This window comes from Rhinolophus hipposideros (assembly GCF_964194185.1).
Source record: "Rhinolophus hipposideros genome assembly, chromosome: 10".
Classification (NCBI taxonomy): domain Eukaryota; kingdom Metazoa; phylum Chordata; class Mammalia; order Chiroptera; family Rhinolophidae; genus Rhinolophus; species Rhinolophus hipposideros.
The window spans coordinates 7767963-7789300 of NC_138056.1; the positions used below are offsets into that span (position 1 = coordinate 7767963).

The window sequence follows — 21338 nt, forward strand, 5'->3', positions numbered from 1 at the left end:
CCTGTATGATGGCATTAATTTCTGATTGCCTGTGGTTCTGTAGCTCTTGGCCAATCAGAAGTCCCTAGATTTGACCCGTTTGTCCCTAGAGGATAGTTCCTGGCTCTGCAAATCATTTGCCATGTGACCATTTCCATCCAGAAACTCTCCAAGAGCTGGGAGGCTAGTGAGGAATTCCCGTGCTAACCGGATGATCCCAGGAACCAACCACAATTCAGTCCCTGGAGTCTCCAATTGATCCTTTTCCAGACTCAACCTGGCCGGAAGCTGGTCAGGCACTAGGGAGAGCACTCTTCTCCAAGGCAGGGTTGGGCACAGGCTCAGAGAAGGAGGGACCCACCACCTCCACCGCTGCCCTCAGCACTCCGCCCACTCCTCCATGAGGGCACCAAGTCCTGGCAGGAGACTGGCCTCAGAGCCCCAAGGTATTTGTCCAGCTGTCCTCACATTCCCAGGCCACAAGGCTCTTATATACTTTGGCGTGGAGCATGTTTTCAGGCATCTGGACGCCCACTGGGTCCCAGCCCAGAACCAACAATGGGTAGGAGAAGGGAGATCAGGCTGAGCAACATCCTTCTCTGGGCCTCCCTTCTTCTCTTCTGGACATATGAGACCGGATGGTCTCTAAGACTTCTTTAACTGGGCAGTCCACACCTCTAGAGCAACAGTGAAGAGGTTGGCTTTGAAGTTAGACAGAATAAGTCTGAGCCAGTCTAGGACCTCATGCATCCCAGGGCCTTGATAGGCAATAAACACCCTCCCAATTTAATACACAAAAGTGTAATTTGTGTAAACTGCTCGACAACCGGGCATCTTGACTCCTTCCAAGAGAAGTCGGAAATCAAACTGCTTCGCCTCCACAAAATGGAAATTGTGCCCATCAGAAGAACTGAGAAGTTCTCCTTGGGCTCATGGCCCTTTGTATCAGCTAATTTGTGCAGAGCCTGGGGTATCGCCTATAAAACTAGCCGCCAAATTCAGACGTACGCCAATGCATCCGATGAAGAGGGATGGAGAGTCAGTCAGTAGGAACCAGACTGTAGAGAGAGACAGTCAGAGACCCCAAGTGAAAACACATCTCAAAGGGCAAGTGGTGGCCCAGCCATCAAGTTAGAAACATGGTGTAGAACGGTGGACTAGACACAGAAAGACTGGGTCCCGATTGGGCCTTTCAGGGGTAGGCCTGGGCAAGGAAAGAGTGGCAGCACTTTGGAGCCCAGGCTATTCTGTGTACTCAAGCAGAACGTGGAAGAGGAGTTCTCTTCCTCACCTTGCAGAGTGTGCCCACTTGAACGAGAATCTTAGAAATATTTTCGTAGGAGTCGCCTGCATGACTGAAATATCCTTTGCCCGGCAAGATTGGTCACTGTACGAAATAAGTCTGAGATATCTTTTACAGTGAGGTTTCTCAACCTTAGCACTATTGACATTTTGGATCCAGAAAAATTCTCGGTTGTGGGGGGCTGTCCTGTGCCTTGTAGGATATCAGCAGCACCCCTGGACTCTACCCACCATAAGCCAGAAGCACTACCACCCACAGTGGTAACAACCAAAAATGTCTCCAGACACTGCCAAATGTTCCCTGCATGGCAAAATCACCCCCAGTGGAGAATCACTCTTCTTAGGATAAGATGCGCTTGGGCATGTTTTCTCTCTGAAGTCAATATGACATTCTTATCTTTTTACCAAAACCAATGATAGAAACAGCTTGTAATCACTGAGCTATGGTGCAGGGGCTACTTTAAGATCTTCACTATAGTCACTCATTTAACCCTGCAACAACTCAATGAGGCCAACACGACTATTCCCCCCCCCCCATACTTCAAACAAAACACTGAGATACAGAGGAGTTCAGCAACCTGCCCCTGGCACATAGCCAGTAAATGTGGAATGAAGATTTGAATCCAAGTAAGCTGATTCCAGAGTCCATGTTTTATATAATATGCAAGTGAAAAGCAGAGGCTGTGACCTGCTCTCTTAGCATACACCCAACCCATGATCCAACCAATCAGATCCCACAGATACTCACCCAATCACAGCTCAGCACTGCCCTGCTCATAAGTAATGTCAAATGATTTAGAGTTGTGGCGAGAAGTAAAATAAGTTCATGTTCATTGCAAAAAGGAGAGGGCGGTAGATTTGAATCAGGATAAAAGTTAGATGGTAGAAGCTAAGACACGGACAGAATCCATCTACATCATATACGATGTTGGTCTTAGTTCCCATTCCTTGAAAAGCAGCCTCTGACCTCTCTTGTTTCTTCCAGTTAAACAAACTATGGTCTTATAAGATGTGAGGTGTCCTCAGAAGACCGACGAGAGTTGCCAATTTTAGCAAATAAGAATACAGAATGCCCAGTTAAATTTTAATTTCAGATCAATAAATAATTTTTTAGTATAAGTGTATCCCACATAATTTTAAGGACATACTTACACTAAAATTTTTTTTTTATTTGTTAGTCTGATATTCACATTAATTGGGTGTCCTATGTTTTCTCTGGCAAGCTTCCCAAAGACAGACTGTTAGGATCCTGTCTGCTAAAAAGGACAGAACCCCTCAAGAGGCCAACACACTTCCCACAACCCAGTCTTCTCATTAAAAGGAAGATGAGGTCCCACGCTGTCCTCTCCTCCCTACAGATGCCCAGATGGGTCCCCCCAGTCCATTCTCTCCCACTACCCCCACCTCAGTCATCCTCTCCTGCCCTTTATACCCACTTGGAGAAATTCTACTGGCACACGTATGCTTGGAAGATTAATCATTCTGATACCAAGTCACACTTTAACTCATTCCCTCCAGACCAAGGATTAAACCGTGCCCACATAGGGGTCAAGACTACAGCAGGCCCTGAAAGCTGAGACCCCACCAAGTGAGAAGAGGCTGCAAAGGAAAGAGAGGGATAGAACAAGGAGAGAGAGAAGGAAGGAGGGGCAACCTGGCCAGGCTGCTGTCCCCCCTACAGGGCCAGCTCAGATTCAGCTCTAGGAGCAGCTCAGCTGAGGAAGCAACAGCAGCCCCTCTCCTCCAGCAAAGGACGGCAAACAGACACACACACACAGACGAAGGCCTTCGGACTAGAAGTCCTCAGCTCCCAGCCACTCAGCCGGGCCTGGCCCCATGGCCTTCAATGAGCTCCTGCAGCAGCTGGGGGGCATCGGCCGCTTCCAGCAGATCCAGGTCACTCTGCTGCTCCTCCCCATGCTCCTGATGGCCTCCCACAACACCCTGCAGAACTTCACGGCCGCCATCCCCACCCACCACTGCCGCCCACCTGCCGACGCCAACCTCAGCAAGGAGGGGGAGGCCTGGCTGCCTCGCGACAGACAAGGTCAGCCCGAGTCCTGCCTCCAGTTCACCTCCCCCCAACAGGGACCACCCTTTCCCAATGGCACAGAGACCGATGGCATGGGGGCCACAGAGCCCTGTACCAATGGCTGGATCTACGACAACAGCACCTTTCCTTCCACCATCGTGACTGAGGTGAGGATACCTGGGGCCCCCTTCCTGTGCCATCCAGATTGTGCTTTCCCCTCTGAAACACACACACACACACACACACACACACACACACACACACTGTCTCAAATTCTCCAGAGGCCATATGAGAAGACAAAGAAAGAGTTCAAGACGGGGTCCTTTGTAGGAAATGTGAATGTGGGAGTTGCAGGGCCAAGAACAGTCTCTCAGCTCCTGGTCTCAGAGAGACCAAGAGCAAAGAGAAGTCTCAGGGGAAGAGCATGACAGCCCTCAGAGGGCCAGCCTGCGGGAGGGTAAGGGCTGCCCCGCAGCTCAGGCTCATCTCTACCTGACCCTTGCCCCCTCTCCCCACAGTGGGACCTCGTGTGCTCTCACAGGGTCTTACGCCAACTGGCTCAGTCCTTGTACATGGTGGGGGTGCTTCTCGGAGCCATAGTGTTCGGGTACCTGGCAGACAGGTCAGTGCTGGGATTGGGGGCTCCTTGGCTGGGCTCAGGGGGGCGTAGGTGGGAGGTGGGCATTCCTAACTGAGGCTGCTTTGAGGACCTACAGCACCAGCCTCATGATATTTCACAGGTCCTCAAAAGACCCCCATCCCAGGACCTCCCCCAGGGCAAGCACTCCTCTGTCTGCCCAGCCCCACCGCAGTCCTCAGGACCCCTCCTGCACATCTTCCCTCCCCCACAGGCTGGGCCGCAGGAAGGTGCTGATCTTGAACTACCTGCAGACGGCTGTGACAGGAATCTGTGCGGCCTTCGCTCCCAACTTTCCCATCTACTGTGCCTTCCGTCTCCTCTCGGGCATGTCGATAGCTGGCATCATCCTCAACTGCATGACCCTGAGTGAGGGATGCTGGAGGGCAGGGCGGGTCCCTCCACACTCTCCTCTCCCCAGGCCCCCCTATGGAGCGCTGTCTGCCCTGGGCCTGTCCTTTAGGTCTGCCCTTCCCACCAAAATAACAGCTTTTTTCTTAGACGCATACCATCTTGAGCCATTTAGACATGGGCTTGCAAACGTCACAGTTAGGTACAGGCAGTTCCTGTGGATGACTAGAGCATACTGGGTACGAGATGCATTAGGGAGTGGGGAGGACTGTGTCTGAAGGAGTGCCACACCCATCCAGAGGGGCCACAGCCACTAAGGTGGGCCAGCCAGGAGGTCTCAGGGCTGGCACATCCTCCCTTCTCCTTTTTATTATTGTGAAATAGCCCAAGTTTGTGATGTCTGAAATGAATTCTGATGTTCTGAACAGAGGGCAAGCCAGCAACATGTAGGGCAAACACATGTATGGATTGCATATGGCCTGTCCAGGGGCCATCACTGTGCTCCCTCCTGATAGAGCGCCCCCTCCCCGTGTTTCTCAGATGAGAAACCTGAGGCTGGGGAGAAGGGAAAGGACATACCCAAGGTCATCCTTCAAGTTCTGAAGGGAATCAAGGATTTAAGATTCTCTGGACTAAAGGAATTAACCAGGATAGGTTAGGGCCATGGCGAGACACCTAGAGAATCCAGCCCCAAGCCCAATCTATTTCTAGGCCGCTGCCCCAGGAGCCCACCAGGGACGGAGCTGGGCCTCTTCAGACAGCAGCAGAGAGGTGCTATCCCTCCCACCTTGACTCTCCAGGACGGAGGAAAGCCGCAGCCTCCTCCAGACTGCTCTGGCCACTGAGGCTGGAATGGGTCCAGGCTGAGGAAGGCCCGAGGAATGGCTGCTGTTGAGGATGGACTGAGTGATCAGAGACACTCTGAAGGCAAAGGGCACCCTAGTCAGGACTGTAGTTCAGAAGAGCAAAACACAGCCAGGGAGTAGAGGGGACAATCCTGGGGATTCTGAACCCGCCTCTCCACCCCTGCCTCCACTGAGTCTTCCGCTGCCCCTATCGTGGTACCCAACCTCGTTTGATGTATCTTCCACTGAGCCTTGGGACATACCAAGGTTTGGGTGGAGACCTGGCAACCCAGGAAGTTGCACCACTCTGTTCTAACTTTCTTTCCAGACGTGGAGTGGATGCCCATCCACACGCGGGCCCATGTAGGCACCCTGATTGGCTATGCCTACAGTCTGGGCCAGTTCCTCCTGGCTGGCGTGGCCTATGCTCTGCCCCACTGGCGCCAACTGCAGTTGCTGGTCTCTGTGCCTTTTTTTGCCTTCTTCATTTACTCCTGGTACGTGGGGCCCAGGGTGGGCGAGGGTGCCACAGGACCCCAGAGGGCTGCGAGGGACAACACATCCTTCAGATCTCATGAAACTCCCACCCCACAGAATCAGAGAAGGTCAAAACCCAAAGGTCAAACCCAGACCAGTGCCTGAGTCTGATAGATGGGGAAACTGAGGCTGTGAGGGGAAGGATTTGCTCCAGGGAGTCCAATTCTCTGGCTTCTCCCAGGTCTCCAGCCTGCCTGTATTGCTCCCTTTACCCAGTAGTACCCAAGAGATGAGTTCCTGGGAAAATGAGTCGTCACCAAGTTGGGCAGTGCTTTGTGGTCCTAGAGAAAGGGAGTTGACAAAGTCCCTGTGCAGAGGGCTTAAATAAAATCCCATTACAGGCCCCTGGCAAGCCCACCCTCTGCCGCCAGCCCAGCTGACTGGTACTGAAGCCACACCCACACTCACCTCCACCCCCGCTCCCAGGTTCTTCATCGAATCGGCCCGCTGGTACTGCTCCTCCGGGAGGCTAGACCTCACTCTGAGGGCCCTACAGAAAGTGGCCTGGATCAATGGGAAGCAGGAAGAGGGGGCCAAGCTAAATATGGAGGTGAGACCCCCGCCAACGTCTCCCATGACACCCCCCCAGGGCTCCAGCCCGAAACCCTGACCTCAGGTCCCAGGACCCAGAGGTCTTCCCTAAGTAAGGGGCTAGGCTGAGAAGAGCTCCTGAGGGGGTGCAGGCCCTGAACCCTGCCCATCCTGGCAGGTACTCCGGGCCAGTCTGCAGAAGGAGCTGACCATGGGCAAAGTCCAGGCCTCAGCCATGGAGCTGCTCCGCTGCCCCAGCCTTCGCCGCCTCTTCCTCTACCTCTCCATGCTGTGGTAGGCCCAGTCAGACAGACCAAGAGACAAACAGCTGGTTGGAGAGAGGGGATGCAATGGGTGGGGAAAGCCTGAGAGGGAGGGAAAGTCCGCGGGCCTACCATGAGGGGCAAAAATTCTCCAGCACGGGGAGTCTTGAAGAAGCGGATGACCTCCGGCCTCAGTTCAGTTCTAGTTCTCGAACCGGGCAGCGAACTCCCCTCCATTTTCTTCACCTTTTATCAACTCTATTCCAATACAGAAACACTTTCTCAGGATTGGTGGCCCCCGGAGTCAATAGAATTTCATCATGAAGGCAGATACCAGTCTGGCTTGAAACCATTCGGAGACTTTACTAGCCTGGTGGTGCCTGCCAACAGCTCAGGCACAGGCACTGACATGCCGAAAGCTCAGCTCCGAACGCACATTTTGGCTAAGGCTGATTTCAGTCAATAATCTTCCTTTCCCGTGGCAACATTCTCCATTATCCTTCTTATGTGCTACCCTCCTGATCCCATCCCATAGCAATCCCATGACAGTTAAGGAAGGTGTGGTCAAAAGGAACAATCCCACCAATGAATTCTTTGCTCCCAACTTGGGATTTACTCGGGGCTGTAGGTTCTATGCAATAACCTGAGCTTCATTTTGTGGGCTTTTGACATCTTAAGAAGCACAATACCTATCCCAGCACCATGGACAGGTCCTGGGAGGCTATTGCCACTCCCAAAGCTTTGGCCCTAAAGAGATGGCTTGGATATCCAGCTGTCTGTCCTCCCTCAGTCCAGTTTCAGTAGCTATGATTAAGACCAAAACTATGTAAATCCTACGTAGCAACCAAGTGGAAAGTTCCTAAAGCACTAGGACACCTGTTATCGGACGACTGAAAATTTGGGATGCTGTAAGACTACCTCACCATTTAAACTGGATACTAAATGTTAGAAGAAGGATTAGCTGAGGCCGATTCCAGTTCCGTAAGCAGGGTGCTCAGTGCAGCTCACTCTATTTTGAATGAGCAGCCCACGTGTAAGCCTTCCTAACAAACCCCATACCCCTCATCCCTCCCCACTAGGTTTGCCACTAGCTTTGCCTACTACGGGCTGGTCATGGACCTGCAGGGCTTTGGGGTCAGCATCTACCTAATCCAGGTGATCTTCGGAGCTGTGGACCTGCCTGCCAAGTTCGTGAGCTTCCTTGTCATCAACTCCCTGGGTCGCCGGCCTGCCCAGATGGCCTCACTTCTTCTCGCGGGCATCTGTATCCTGGCCAATGGGGTGATGCCCCGGGGTGAGCACTCACAAGCCCATTGGTCCTTCATCCATGGCCTCATCCCCAGACATGACCCACCTTCTCAGAAGGAGGGGGGCCAATTCCTCCCAGCCCCCACTCCCAAGATCCTGCTGACACCCCTCCTTTCTCTCTAGACCAGTCCATTGTCCGAACCTCCCTTGCTGTGCTGGGGAAGGGCTGCCTGGCTTCCTCTTTCAATTGTATCTTCCTGTACACTGGGGAGCTATACCCCACGATGATCCGGTGAGTGGCAGCCTAACGGGGGATGTTGGGGCAAAGCATTCCTCTGCACTCAGGTCAGACCCCAGAGCATGGTCCAGTATGACCGGCCCAAAGCCCCCTCCCAGTACCCATCAGTGCAAGGCATATAGCAGCCACTCAATACACAGCTGTGGCCTGGCTAACGCAGGTGTGACTGCCCACTAAGACCTTACCTGATTTTAGAAGAAGAGCTCAGAAGGAGCCACCAACTGGGACAGGGTAGGGAGCCAAGAAGACATATCTCAGAGGCAATGAATTGAAGACCTCCATCTTGATCCTCAAAGGACAAGTTAGAATCTGACACCAAACTTAAGTTCCATCTATAAACCAAGTGGTACATCTGAAACCAAAGACCCCAAATGTGGAAGTACTTTCCTATGAAAGAAGCCATCCTTGATGGTACAGATATGGATAAACATAGCACAGTTTGTCCAAGGGCCAAGATTGGGTGGAGGGAGTATTTTTGAATTTAGAAACAAGAAACTCATGTCTGTTTTAAGAATGGGATTCAAAATCCACCCAAGATGTCAATGAAATGTCAGGCTTCCCTAAGCTACTTGGAGTGAGAACCCTGAGGGTTCACGGTTACTGTGGTATGCTCTCATGGGATTTCAGGGGAAATAACAAATGTATAAGGTACTCACTATGTGCCAGGAGCTGTTTTAAACTTTTTACAATTATCAACTCTTTTAATCCACATAACAAGCCTATCAAATAGGTATTACGATTATTTTCATTTTACACATGAAGAAACTGAACCCCAGAGAAGTTAAGTGACATGCCCAAGGTCACACAGCTTCTCAGTGAAAAAGCTTGGATTTGAATCCAAGCAGTTTGTCTCCCAAATCAATGTTTTTAACCTCTGCTCTCATAGAGAAAGTTCTTAACCTATTCTTACTTAACTTGCAGTTTCCAGGTCCGCTCCCCTGGGGATTCCAATCCAATAGGTCTGTGTGGGGCTGGGGCAACTGTAACTCCAAAATCCCCCAGGTGATCTGAGAACAGCTGGCCTACCCCAACTGTCTGATCTGACTGCTAAGGGAACTTAGGCCTAGAACGGAAAAGGGACTTGCCCAAGGTTGCACAGCAAGTTAAGGGCAGCAGCAAAATCAATGTCCTGATTCAGTGGCCGGGGCCTTCCCGACCTGTTTTTGTTTTTTTCTTTTAATCTCTCAAACAAGTGCTAAATTGGCTCACTAATCAAACGGGGAACCGAGGAGGCACCAAAGGGCACCTGAGCACTTCAACATTCATGCCAGAACACTAACAATATCTACCCTCTATGGGCCCTGCAGGCAGACAGGCCTGGGAATGGGCAGCACGATGGCCCGAGTGGGCAGCATTGTGAGCCCACTGGTGAGCATGACCTCCGAGCTCTACCCCACCATGCCTCTCTTTATCTACGGCACCATCCCTGTGGCTGCCAGCGCTGTCGTTGTCCTTCTGCCGGAGACCATGGGCCAACCACTGCCGGACACAGTGCAGGACATAGAAAACAGGTGGGCCCCCACCTAGAGAGAAGCAAGGACTTACCCCAGGTCACACATCCAGACTGGGGTGGCACTGAGACTCAAACCCACGCCAGCTTTTCCAGGCCAGAGCTCTTTGTCCCTGTTTCCCCAGTTGGCTGAGTCTCCTAGCATCCTTCCTGGGCTCCCGGCTTCAGGGAGGGGTAGATGTTTGTGGCAGAGAGTTGGTAGCTGGGCACAGCTAAGTGGAGAGGCCCTGGGAGCTCCCAGTTCTCAGCCCTGGCCTGGAGGCTGCTTACCTAGGTCACCAATCTCCTGCTCCCAGGATGAGAGTGAAACCGAAGCGACAGCAGCAAGAGTGGCAGAAGCAGATGGTCCCACTCCAGGCCTCAGCACAAGAGAAGAATGGACCCTGAGCAGCGGCCTTACAGAGCCCTAAAGGGCATGAGGGTCCTACAGGTCATGGGCCACCCACACCAGGAGGGAGAAGGGGGAATGGCAGCCCAAGCATGAGGGGCTATATGGCCCAGGGAAGTACCTCCCCAGGGCCCTCCTCTCTGAATAGATTTCACCAAGACCACATCATTAAAAGGTTTGTCTGTGTGCGGCATCTCCCTTTGTCTGTCTTGTCTTAAAGGTTAACAGCCACTACATATCAGCCAGTTTCGGGCCCAAAAGGTAATACAGCCCAGTCCCTACCCTCAACCCCCAGGACTTTCCAAACCATCCCAGACCTTGACACACTCCCTCCCCTGTTCCCTCTTTCCTCCTTCATTCTCCAACATATTCAAATATTTCTGTGAATTTTAAATACTTATTCCCTCCCCTTCCATGTCAGACTGAAAATTAAAAAGGGACTAAAATGAAAGCAACCAATCGGAGGCTTTGTTTTAGCTCCTCCTCCTCTGTGAGAGAAAATGGGAACCTCTAGCAGCAAAGGGAGAGAAAAAGGATTACCACAGCTGTGACGTCAGGATGTTGACCCCTGCTTCTTTAGATTCCAGAAGACTCCAGACTCAAAACCAGTTTGCCACTTCCAGTTCTGCTGCTGGAGATTCAGCCTGATCGCTACTCTAATCCTTCTGGCCGCACTTTCTGGCCTTTCTTTGCTGCTCTGTCTCCTGCAGGCCCTGGGCTGATGGAGGGGAGAGAGGACAGAAAGGGGTGGGGTGGAGCAGGAAGGGGGTGGGGTTAGAACTCAGCCAGATAGAGCCAGCACTGAGTGCTAATTTGGTGCCAGGCACTGTCCTAAGCTCTTTGCATATATTGTTAACTCATTTACTCCTCCCAGTAACGTTCTAGAGATAGGTGCTATTATTATCCCCTATCTTACAGACAAGAAAATCAAGGCACAGAGTGGTTAAGTAACTTGCCCAAGTTCACACAGCTAGTAAATTGTGAAGTCGGGATTCGAATGCAGACAATCTGGCCACTGTGTATGCCTGACTCCTCCACTGCCCTGGACTTTGAGGCACTGAGACTTTGGCCTCTTCCATCCCCAGGGTCCAGCTTCTTCTCCTCCCTCCTGGGCTAAAAAGAGAGCAAGAGGTCTAAGAGGCAGAAGAGAAGTGATCGTGGTAGGAACCATGTGAAAGGAGGGGTGGAAGGCAGCTTAGGGGTCACAGTCAGGAAAAGACAGGGATATCCAGTCACCTGTGTCAGCAAAGGTGCTCACTTCAGGAACACCTGGGAGCATGGATAAAACAGCCCTATTAGCACCCACAGGCAGCAGGAGGGAGGGGAGCTGCGCGTACACTGCCCTTTACTCTTTTCCCTGCAGCCCCTCATCCCTTAGGGAAAGTCCATTCCTCCCAAGCTATGCACACTGTCTTTCAAGTGGGACCCTAGGGCATGAGCTGAGTCAGAGCAATCTGGAAAGGATAGTGGCCTGGAGCTCCCCACGAAAAGGCCACAAAGCCCTGGGACAGCTCATGGCAGCTCAGACAGCAAGACTCCCAGGACACACTGGGCAGACCTAATATAACCCACCCATGCCTGAGACATCTGGAGCCTGGGTGTTCCCCCATGGTGCTGACATTCCCCATGGTCCCACAAGAATTTCTTGGCCATCGTAGGATCCAGTAGATGTCCAAAGGCCACCAGCCCCAACCCTGCTGCTATTTCTCAGGCAGCACTGCCCTCGTAGCTAACAAGGGGCACCTAGGATGAAGCAGGGAGACTGGGAGGTAGGACACCATGTGGTCTAGCCCTGCTTCTGCAGACCTGGGGGTCTTGCAACCCGTAACTTGCCTTACCCCTGCCTCAAAAACCTGCCAGCAATTCTGATACGTTCAGACTTCTGTGGGTCTCTCATCGCTGTGCTTAGATCGCCTAATACCTATATCTGGCTCAAACAGAGCCAGCCCCTGGCCTGTCCGAGCTGCACACACACCCCAACTGGTACCAGTCCTGGGGCAGACTCAGGCAGCTCACACCATCTGCACAGAACCCATTTCCCCAGTTCCTGGCCTGGGACTTCCTACACTCACTCTGCCCTTGACCAAATGGAGCCTTTTCCATTTGAAGGAGTTCCCTTTTGTTCTTAATTTGCTGAGACATTTTATGATGGACATTGTAGATGCCAAAGTTTGTCAAATGTTTTTTTTTCATCTATTGAGATGATCATATAGTTTTTCTTTTTTTAAGTCTATTACTACAGTGAGTCACATTAGTTGATTTTTTTTAATGTTAAATCAATCTTACATTCCTGGAATAAACCTCACTTTATCAAGATGCATTATCATTTTTATATATTCTTGGCTTAAATTTGATAAAATTATAGTTAGGACTTTGCATTGATGTTCATAAGGGATACCAGTCTCTTCTTTTATTATCATGTTGTTGTCTGGTTTTAGTATCAGAATGTTATAGACTGAATGTTTGTGCCCTTCCAAAAGTCATATGTTAAATCTAACCCCCAACGTGATGGTATTTGGAGATGGCGCCTTTGGGAGGCAACTGGGTCACGAGGTGGAGCCCTCATGATGGGATCAGTGTCCTTATAAGAAAAGACCAGAGAGCCAGCTCTCTCTTTCCACCATGTCAGGCGACGAGAAGTCAGCAGTCTGCAGCCGGAAGAGGGTCTCAGCAGAGCCCAACCATGCTGGCACCACAATCTCAGACTTCCAGCCTCCAGAACTGTGAGAAATAGAGTTCTGTTGCTGATGAGTTACTCCGTTTATGGCACTTTGTTATAGCAGCCTGAGCTGACTAAGACACAAGGTTAATGTTACAAAACAGAGGATTTATGGGCTTCTATGACTTAGGCACCCAACACCATCATAGATCTAGGTTAACTTCAACTGTCTCCCCTGCCATCCTCAGCAGGTCAGCCACGCCCCTGTGATGGAAAAGGGGTACAGGTATCACCTCCTCAGACAGCAGCAGCATCCAAAGGCAGAAAAGGGTAGTTACTCCTCACACATCTCTTTTAAAGAGCAAGATGACCTTTCCCAAAAATCGCCTCTTCCACAATGGGCTTTCTGCCATACTTCTCGGCTGGAACTGTGTTACATGATGGATATAAATGACACCCTTAGGGGCTATATTAGTCGGCTTTGGCTGCCATAACAATATACTACAGTCTGGGTGACTTACACAACAGAAAGTTCTGGAGTCTGGAAGTCCACGACCAAGATGTTGGGAGGTCTGGTTTCTCCTGAGGCCTGTCCTTTCTTGCAGATGGCTGCCTTCTCGCTGTGTCCTCACAGGCCCTTTCCTCTGAGCACACACATACCTAGAGTCCCTCTGCATGTCTAAACGTCCTCTTCTTCTAAGAACACCAGACATATTGGATTAGGACCCTGCCCTTCGGACCTTGCTTAACATTAATTAACCTGCTTAAAGACCCTGTCTCCAAATACAGTCACACTGGAGGCTGAGGCTTCAACATATGAATTTAGGGGGACACAATTCAGTTCATAACAGGGCCAAGATGTCAGATACCTGGATTTACCTGGGCTTTATTGAGGGTGTAAACTGCAACATATTCAGACTCCTGAAGAATATTAAAGCATCTGATGGCTGCTTACTGTGTCCGGTATGCTGTCACAGTTCTGGGAAGGAGAAAAACTGGCAGTGGATTGTAGAGGCTGTCATAACGAGGAAAGAGACACCACGGATAGAAACCTCTGATGAGGATGTACTCCTTTGAGTAAAGGTGAAACTGGCATGGCCCTTGCCTAGGAGGTCCAGGCTCTGGGAGTCACGTGGAGACAGTGCTCACAGGTTAGAGGAGGTAAACACTGGCATTTCGGTGTGGGCTCTTCAGAGCCTTTCCCCATCTAACTCCATCTAACTCAAAGTGGCATTGAGAAAAGGGAGTTCGGTGTAGCCTTCATGTTGACACCAGTTGGGGCCTCCCTTCCTGACGTCAGTACTTTCCCTTCTTCTCCAAGGAGGAGGTCACCTGCTCTGGCCTAGTGGGGAAACCCACGCTGCCAGACACGGGGGCACTGTGCATGTACTCCTTCACAGAAGGTATTTTCTTCCACCTGGTACAACTTGACCTGCCCTTTAGATCCCCTTGAACAAAACTCTAAACCAGTGAGTGCTAATAATTGAATCTCTTACTCTTAAGTCACAGTTTAACTTGGTTCCTTAAAAGAAATTATAAAAACTACTGCTGGCCATCAGGAGGCCTAGGGCTACAACAGACACAGGAACTTATGAGTTAAGAAGACAAAAGGCCGGTCTCCTCCCCCTGCGCCAAAAGACAGGAACCAGTTTGTGGGTGCAGGCCTCAGCTCCAGTGCTCCCGCTAGGTCCTGCCCCATGGCCTTCAATGACCTTCTGCAGCAGCTGGGGGGCATAAGCCGCTTCCAGCAGATCCAGGTCACTCTGCTGCTCCTCCCCATGCTCCTGATGGCCTCCCACAACACCCTGCAGAACTTCACGGCCACCATCCCCACCCACCACTGCCGCCCACCTGCCGACGCCAACCTCAGCAAGGAGGGGGAGGCCTGGCTGCCTCGCAACAGACAAGGTCAGCCCGAGTCCTGCCTCCAGTTCACCTCCCCCCAACAGGGACCACCCTTTCCCAATGGCACAGAGACCGATGGCATGGGGGCCACAGAGCCCTGTACCAATGGCTGGATCTACGACAACAGCACCTTTCCTGCCACCATCGTGACTGAAGTGAGGATACCTGGGCCTTTGGCCCCACCCCTTCCAACCCCAGCATCTCCGTCTTACTATCCCCACACACAGACGCAGACCCTGTGACCCTGACCTGAGTTTGTCTGAATGTGGGAAGAGACTCTGGAACTATGAAGAGCTTTGTCCAAAATGTAAGAGAGCAGTGGTTAGAGTTGGGGGCTTCCTTGTAGAAAAGACATGGAAGTCCTTGCAGAAAGGTGCTGTCTGCCCTTCTACTCCCACGAGAGAGACACTGTTATAGGAGTTTAATATTCTCCTTTGTTTTCCCTGGGAGGGGGGTGGACAATGCCACAGAGTAGGGAGGTGGTATGGAGGAAGGGAAAAAGGAGGCTACAGGGGCATTCCTGAGCAGGAGATTCTGGGCTCAGAGTCCTAGAGACAAAAACCGTTTCCTGACTTCATCTAGAAATAGCTCTCAGCAGCTGGGTCCAGGAGATGGAGAGCAGCCAAGGCAAAAAGATGGGAAAGAGAACAGGGTTATGGGAGTCCTTTCATCTCTAGCGATTTAAGGCCCCTCCCCCAAATATGCACATACCCATTTGTAGAGTCACCCCATGCTGCTGAGTGGCTCATCCAGCTGAATCCTGCACTTTGTAGCTGTCACATTAATCGTGCTCTTAACATCTGTTCTAGTCAATGGTCTTTTGGTTGCAAGGAAGAGAAGCTCTCTCAAATCAGCTCATGGGAAAAGGGGGTATTACTGCGAGGATACAGAGACTTCAGGGAATCCAGGAATAGGAAATAAAGTGTGTCCAGGCCTTATAAAAACTGGAACCAGAAAGTGGAGCACAAGAGGCATCTCTATACACTTACTCTGTTCCTGTCTCCTTCTCAACCCATTTCATCTGTGTGCTCACCTTGCCAAGTGACCACAAATCCCAGCTCTGACCCATTACCTCTCAGCTTTAGGGCTCATCACCAACCAGAATGGTTCTGTGTCTCCTAGTTCAGATTCTTAGAAAAGTCTCTGATTGGCTCAATGCTACACATTGATGAGCCCGGCCCCCTCCCACATCTGGCTCAGGTGTCTACACTTCATCTAATCATGCCGAGGGGCAGTAGAGTGGGATCATGTAGCCTTTGTCCATTAGTCAGGGCTGTGCAGGTAAGATGCCCTGAGTAGGGGCTGTGGTCAGGCATGGTCCCCAAATGTGCCTGATGAAGCATCTGTCTAAAACTGATCAAAGTTAAGCCATACGCCCACCAGTGAGACCCAAGGTGCAGAAGCAGAAGGTAACTAAGTGTGGTTAGTCCTCCTCCAAGGCATGCAGGTGTCATAGGCTGTCCCCTCCGTGCAAAGTTGGGGGGACTTTCTTCATTACTTTCCAGCCTCAAACCAAGTTCTGAGACAGCCACATCCACCCACCTTAACCTGTGTGTCATCAGTCCTTCCCATTCTGCTTTCTCGTTTCCCTTCTTAAAACTTGACACTCTGCTTTCCAAGGTCAACAATACTCCGGGAACTATTGGCCTACCTGTTGCTCTTCCATTCACACAGCAGGCAGTTTGATCCAAAGCTCAGATTTCTCGCCATCTAGAGCAGGGGTGTCCAAACTTTTTTCAACGTTTTTCACCAAGGTCCATATGTGGTAAAATACACAAACAGCCGGGCCACTCACTCGAGGTGAAGTACGTATTGCCTCACCTGGTTTATTTAAGTAAACTAAATATATTTTTGGAATTTGCTGCGGGCCAATTAAAAATGGATTGCGGGCCGCAGTTTGGACACCCCTGATCTAAAGCAAAGAACCTGGGTGAGCAAATATCTTGGATTTCCTTCTAAATGAAGACTTGGTAGTCATTTCCTCATCATTTTTGGTTCCAAGGACTGACAAAACCAGATGCACAGTTACCCCATTCCCTGAGATGTGTGGAGATGCCGGGAATAACCCAATCCTCTTCCAGTAGGCACTCTGGATGGGACCACCACCACACATGGGCATGGAGCACTGGAAGGCCTATTTCATAGGCACAGCTGGGATACCTCCTCCTTGGGCCAATAATGCCAGAGCCTACAGCTACACCAGAGAACATTTCATTAGGATAACTGGCAGCTTATATATATAACTCAGTGTGAAGCTGGACTTCTTGACTTGTGAAGCAAATGAAACAGGGGGCAAGTTAACAGGGGCTGCTTAAGCAAAAGGCTTAATCACGACGAAGACACTCCACCTGGGCCACGTAGCTGTATCTGGCAGGTTCAACAGCACAGTTCACCTGAGAAAGGTAAGTCCCAGCTTCCCCTGGAGAGGAACTCCCAAATGGCCCAGTATCCCATAGGGATACTCCAAGCATGCTGAATGCAAAGCAAAAAATAAATACATATAACAAGAAAAAGAGGCTGGCTATGGGTTATAATTAAAACCCTGCCTGAGTGAGCTCTTCTCTTGATTTTCTTCTGAATTAAAATATCCTGAGCAACAACTAGCAGCTTCCATCTGCACTGTATTAGTCAGGACTCTTGTTTGCAAGTGGCTGTAATTCAACTCAAGCTAATTTGAGCACAAAAAGAGTATATAAAGGCTCCCCTAACCAAACTGCAAGATGGGCAGAGGTGGAGCTGGTTCTACGGACGATGGGAACCAGGGCCATAGGCATCATCAGGACCCTTGCTGGCTCTCATCTCTGTTTTTCTTTGCGTGATGGGCATGTCTACATTGCACAGGATCCTTCACAAATTGGCTACTGACCATTCTGGGCTCGCTCCTAACAACTTCCTCACCAGAGAGAAAAAAAGGTTTCTGTCTCTCAGCTCCAAATTTGTAAAAATCTAGGAAAGACTGATTGGCTGGCTTGGGTCATGTGATTACCCCTTGGTCCAATGACTGTAGAGCGGGAAGGGCGTGGCTTATTATGAATGAGCCAATCGGGATCGCTCCTTCCTTCCTGTTTGGTAGATGAACAAAAACTACCATTTCACCGCTCTACTTTCTTGTCCTGCTTGTCTTGTTTTCTCTTTCGCTCCTTTTCTTTTCCCCTGAGGCCAGTCTCATAGCATCTGTCATTTATCATAGCCTTGGTCAAGTTAGCCATGCAGAGCTCTCTTAGGCAGCAATTCTCTTAGTCTCCCTCAACTCCTATTCCTGGACTTCAGTTCCTGTTAGTAATAAAGTAATTTTCTCTAAAAGAGGCCCACAGAAATATTTGATCCTCGGGGTTCCAGGTGCACATGAAGAGAACACGGGGTGGCAGAGCCCCATGCAATTGTTACTTTTGCCAATGACAAGCGCCTTAGAGCAGACCAGAGGCAAGAGATTCTTTTTAAGGATTCTGTATTTGTTGATCAATTTCTAATCTGGACTACACGTAGATTTCATCACTAGACTGCATACAGATTTTGTTCTCTGTGCGGTCCTCTGACTTCTCACCTCTTTCCCACGTCCTCTTGCTTCTGCTTCTTCCATTGCTCAGTTCCTGTCTACAATACCCTAACCCCTTCGCCACTGTTTCCCACGTCTCCACAGTCATATTCCATTCACAGATTTCCGTTAGAGTACTGTTAACATTAATTCCGAGTCTGACACAGCCCCAGAATCTTTCAAATAAAAGCTATACCAGGGAACACATAGAATTACAGAAGAGCCGTTATTTGAATAAAGCAGCGCTAAAGTCCATCGTTCTTTGGAAAAAAAGTGTTCCAATGCCAACATCCCAAATTTTACATCATGTGGTATGTGCCTCCTACATGATGTAAATGTCCTACAGTAACAATTATACTCACAAGTAAGGATCTCTCTCCAACCAAATCAAGATTATCAAGTAACTACACTTGAAAGATTAATTTGTTTGGCTATCTATTAACTCATCTTAGGAGGCATTCCCTAATCATCCTGGTCATTCCAGGCCGTTTTCCTTTTTACAATTAACAAAATGAATGAGTTTTAAAGTCCACTAAAAAGTATACAGAAATTAGCTCTTAATTGTAAGGGAAATGCCACATCTACTTAGCATTTCAACTTAATGGCACATCCATCATGAGTATGATTTTCCTGCAGACTATAGAGCTATTTTACTCCACCTAGAGAGAAAGGACTTTCAAAATGAGAGGAATTTTTCTTGTATTAATTGAAAAGAGCAACAAAATGTAAACCACAAGTTGTACTACCCAATTGCTGTTTATTTCAAGGCTGCAAATTACCACAATCCTCTCAGATTTGCTTATGGAAAGTTAATGGAAGGATGCGAGGGTATTTCACAGAACCCAAGGTCAAGAACTTGAGTCCAGCCTTATGAGGGACCGGGGTCAAATAGCTGAAGGGAAATGGAGCAGCTGGACTCTCCATCTCTACTTCTCTGTCACTGACTGAGCTCTCACCCTGACTTCTCTCTGACTGGATTACTTCATTCTTCTCCTTCCTCCTCTTCCTCTCTCATGGGTCTCTCTCTCTCTCTCTCTCTCTCTCTCTCTCTCTCTCTCTCTCTCTCTCTCATATTTCCTTCTGTCATGTTTTCTCAACTCCACTTCTATATTATTCCACAGTTTGGCCATCCCACCCCAACTTTAGATGTCTACATTTCCAAATTCATAACAAAAATATTCATTTAGCCCAGTCCAGCTCCAGAGTCAGGTTTCTTCAGCTGTGCCCAAGGAGGGACAGGTTCAGAAGCCCTGAAGGAGGGTGAGGGGGTTAGTGCTCAGAGAAAGGAGCATAGTCTAAGCAGGCACCATGAAAATCCTCTCTTACATGTTTTGAAATAACTTGAATTGTCACCAGAGAAGATTATGAGAAAGTTTGCATGGCAGAGAGAAAGAGGCGTTCCTTATGTGCTAGTCACATACCAAGACCCTAGGCCCCACCAGGAGACAGAGAGTGGGGCTTCCCTGGAGCCAGCTGAGCTCTCCTTGACTCCATCTTCCTTCCTCACAGGGGGACCTCGTGTGCACACGCAAGACCTTGCTCCAGCTGAGTCAATTCATTTTCATGGCAGGAATGCTGGTTAGAAGTTTGATGTTTGGGACCTTGACAGATAGGTCAGTAGTAGATAAGGCTGGATCAAGAAGCAAGGGCATGGGCGGCCAGCCGGATGGCCCAGTTGGTTAGAGAGCAAGCTCTTGGCAACAAGGTTGCCGGTTCAATTCCCACATGGGATGGTGGGCTGCGCCCCCTGCAACTAAGATTGAAAACGGCAACTGGACTTGGAGCTGAGCTGTGTCCTCCACAACTAGATTGAAGGACAACGACTTGGAGCTGATCGGCCCTGGAAGGTCACACTGTTCTCCAATATTCTCCAATAAAACAAAAAATTTTTTTTAAAGAAGCAAAGACATAGGCTCCTCTAGGCTGGTCACAGAGGGGAGTCTGGCATCCCTGAGAATCTAGGGAGGGTCACATGACTAACCCACCCAACCTGATCACATCTGGAAAGTCTATAGGAATCATACAACAGTCCATCAGCACTTTCCATGCCTCACTTCATTTCAGTTACTTCCCACAATACCCTTGTGAAACCAGCATGAGTGGTACTGTTACCTGCATTTACCAATGAGGGGAACTGAGGTTCAAGGATGTTAAAAACTTGTCCAAACTGTCTAGAAGAAACCAAAAAAAGTTAGCAGTTGTTAATTCTGAGGACTGGGACTGCAAGAAAGAGGAGAACTCTTCACTTTTCATTGCTATATTGTTTGAACTTTTATAATAATTCATTGCATTTATAATTTTAAAAAGTAAATATTTAATGTTTGCCTTTTTTTAACCATTCATACAGCTAATAAATGGCAAAAGTAGGACAGGAATCCAGATCTCCTGACATCCAAAAGAAGTCACTTTCCACAACTTCTGCCTTGAATGTGACAGGTGTGTGTCCCAGAAACAAACACAGACCTAAGAATCAGCAAGAGCTAGTTACAAGCCCAGATCTACCACTAACTGTGTGTCCATGAGAAAGCTACACAACCTCTCGTAGACTGGTTTTTCCTTCTATAAAATGGGGGTGATGGTCCTAAACACATAGGGTTATGGTGAAGGCTAAATTAGTACCAGGAACTCAGTGTTGGTTACTTTAACCTTGACTATCTTGCAGGCCAAAGACCATAAACAGACCAGGGAGAGTGGAAAATAGAGGGCAATTTTCTACGGAATAAAATTTGTAAATATTAGAAATGTCAAAACAGATCAAAGGTACACAAAATCTGCTTTATTATTCATAAAATATTAGCCACAGTCATATCCATATTGCAAAAGCATAAACTTTGCAGAGCTTTTTCAAAGCAAATCACATAAACCAAACTCATAGATGAAAAGAACAGATAGGTGGTTGCCAGAGGCGGGGGTGGAAATGGGCAAAATGAGTGAAGGGGGTCAAAAAGCATAAATATCCAGTTATAAAACAAGTCATAGGATATAATGTACAGCATGATGACTACAGTTACTAATACTGTATTGCATATTTGAAAGTTACTAACAGAGTAGACCTTAAAATGTCTCATCACAACAAAAAGAATTTTTGTAATTATGTATGGTGACAGATGTCAAGTAGACTTATTGTGGTCATTTCACAATGTATACACTTATTGAATCATTATGGTGTATACCTGAAACTACTGTAGTGTTACGTGTCAGTTATGCCTCAATGAAAAGGTCTGACAGGAGTCACCATCAACCAACAGTCAAAGGATCAACTACATCCCAGAGCAGCAGTTCCCAAACCTTACGAGCTTGTTAAAAATCATGTTGTCA

At 49.1% G+C, this 21338-nt stretch overlaps 2 protein-coding genes across 3 annotated transcripts in view; both read left to right on the forward strand.

The window, feature by feature from the left end:
• The first annotated feature begins 2816 nt into the window (after positions 1-2816).
• Positions 2817-10378, forward strand: SLC22A6 (solute carrier family 22 member 6). 2 transcript variants are annotated; one of them, XM_081064004.1, is made up of 10 exons: positions 2817-3480; positions 3832-3935; positions 4165-4319; positions 5475-5643; positions 6110-6233; positions 6393-6508; positions 7557-7771; positions 7909-8017; positions 9331-9534; positions 9830-10378. In XM_081064004.1, exons 1-10 carry the CDS (start codon positions 3118-3120, stop codon positions 9918-9920), a joined length of 1650 nt encoding a protein of 549 aa, XP_080920130.1. In that variant the 5' UTR covers positions 2817-3117; the 3' UTR covers positions 9921-10378. The 2 variants fall into 2 exon arrangements, with proteins under 2 accessions (XP_080920130.1, XP_080920131.1); XM_081064005.1 differs by having other exon boundaries at positions 2834-3480; positions 9463-9534; positions 9830-10113.
• Positions 10379-14277: 3899 nt separating this feature from the next.
• Positions 14278-21338, forward strand: part of LOC308504186 (solute carrier family 22 member 6-like) — a gene marked incomplete at both ends in the record, with an annotated part of 32319 nt that continues 25258 nt past the window's right edge. Inside the window, 2 exons of the mRNA XM_081064311.1 lie at positions 14278-14640; positions 19530-19633. Of these exons, the coding sequence (XP_080920437.1) occupies positions 14278-14640; positions 19530-19633 (467 nt within the window). The remainder of the gene's footprint in view (positions 14641-19529; positions 19634-21338) is intronic.

Coding starts and splice junctions, on each gene's coding strand:
- SLC22A6 (XM_081064004.1), top strand. CDS start 3,118: ATGGCCTTCAATGAGCTCCTGCAGCAGCTGGGGGGCATCGGCCGCTTC. Junction 7,772..7,908: donor CAATGGGGTGATGCCCCGGG/GTGAGCACTCAC, acceptor CTTTCTCTCTAG/ACCAGTCCATTGTCCGAACC. Junction 8,018..9,330: donor CTATACCCCACGATGATCCG/GTGAGTGGCAGC, acceptor TGGGCCCTGCAG/GCAGACAGGCCTGGGAATGG.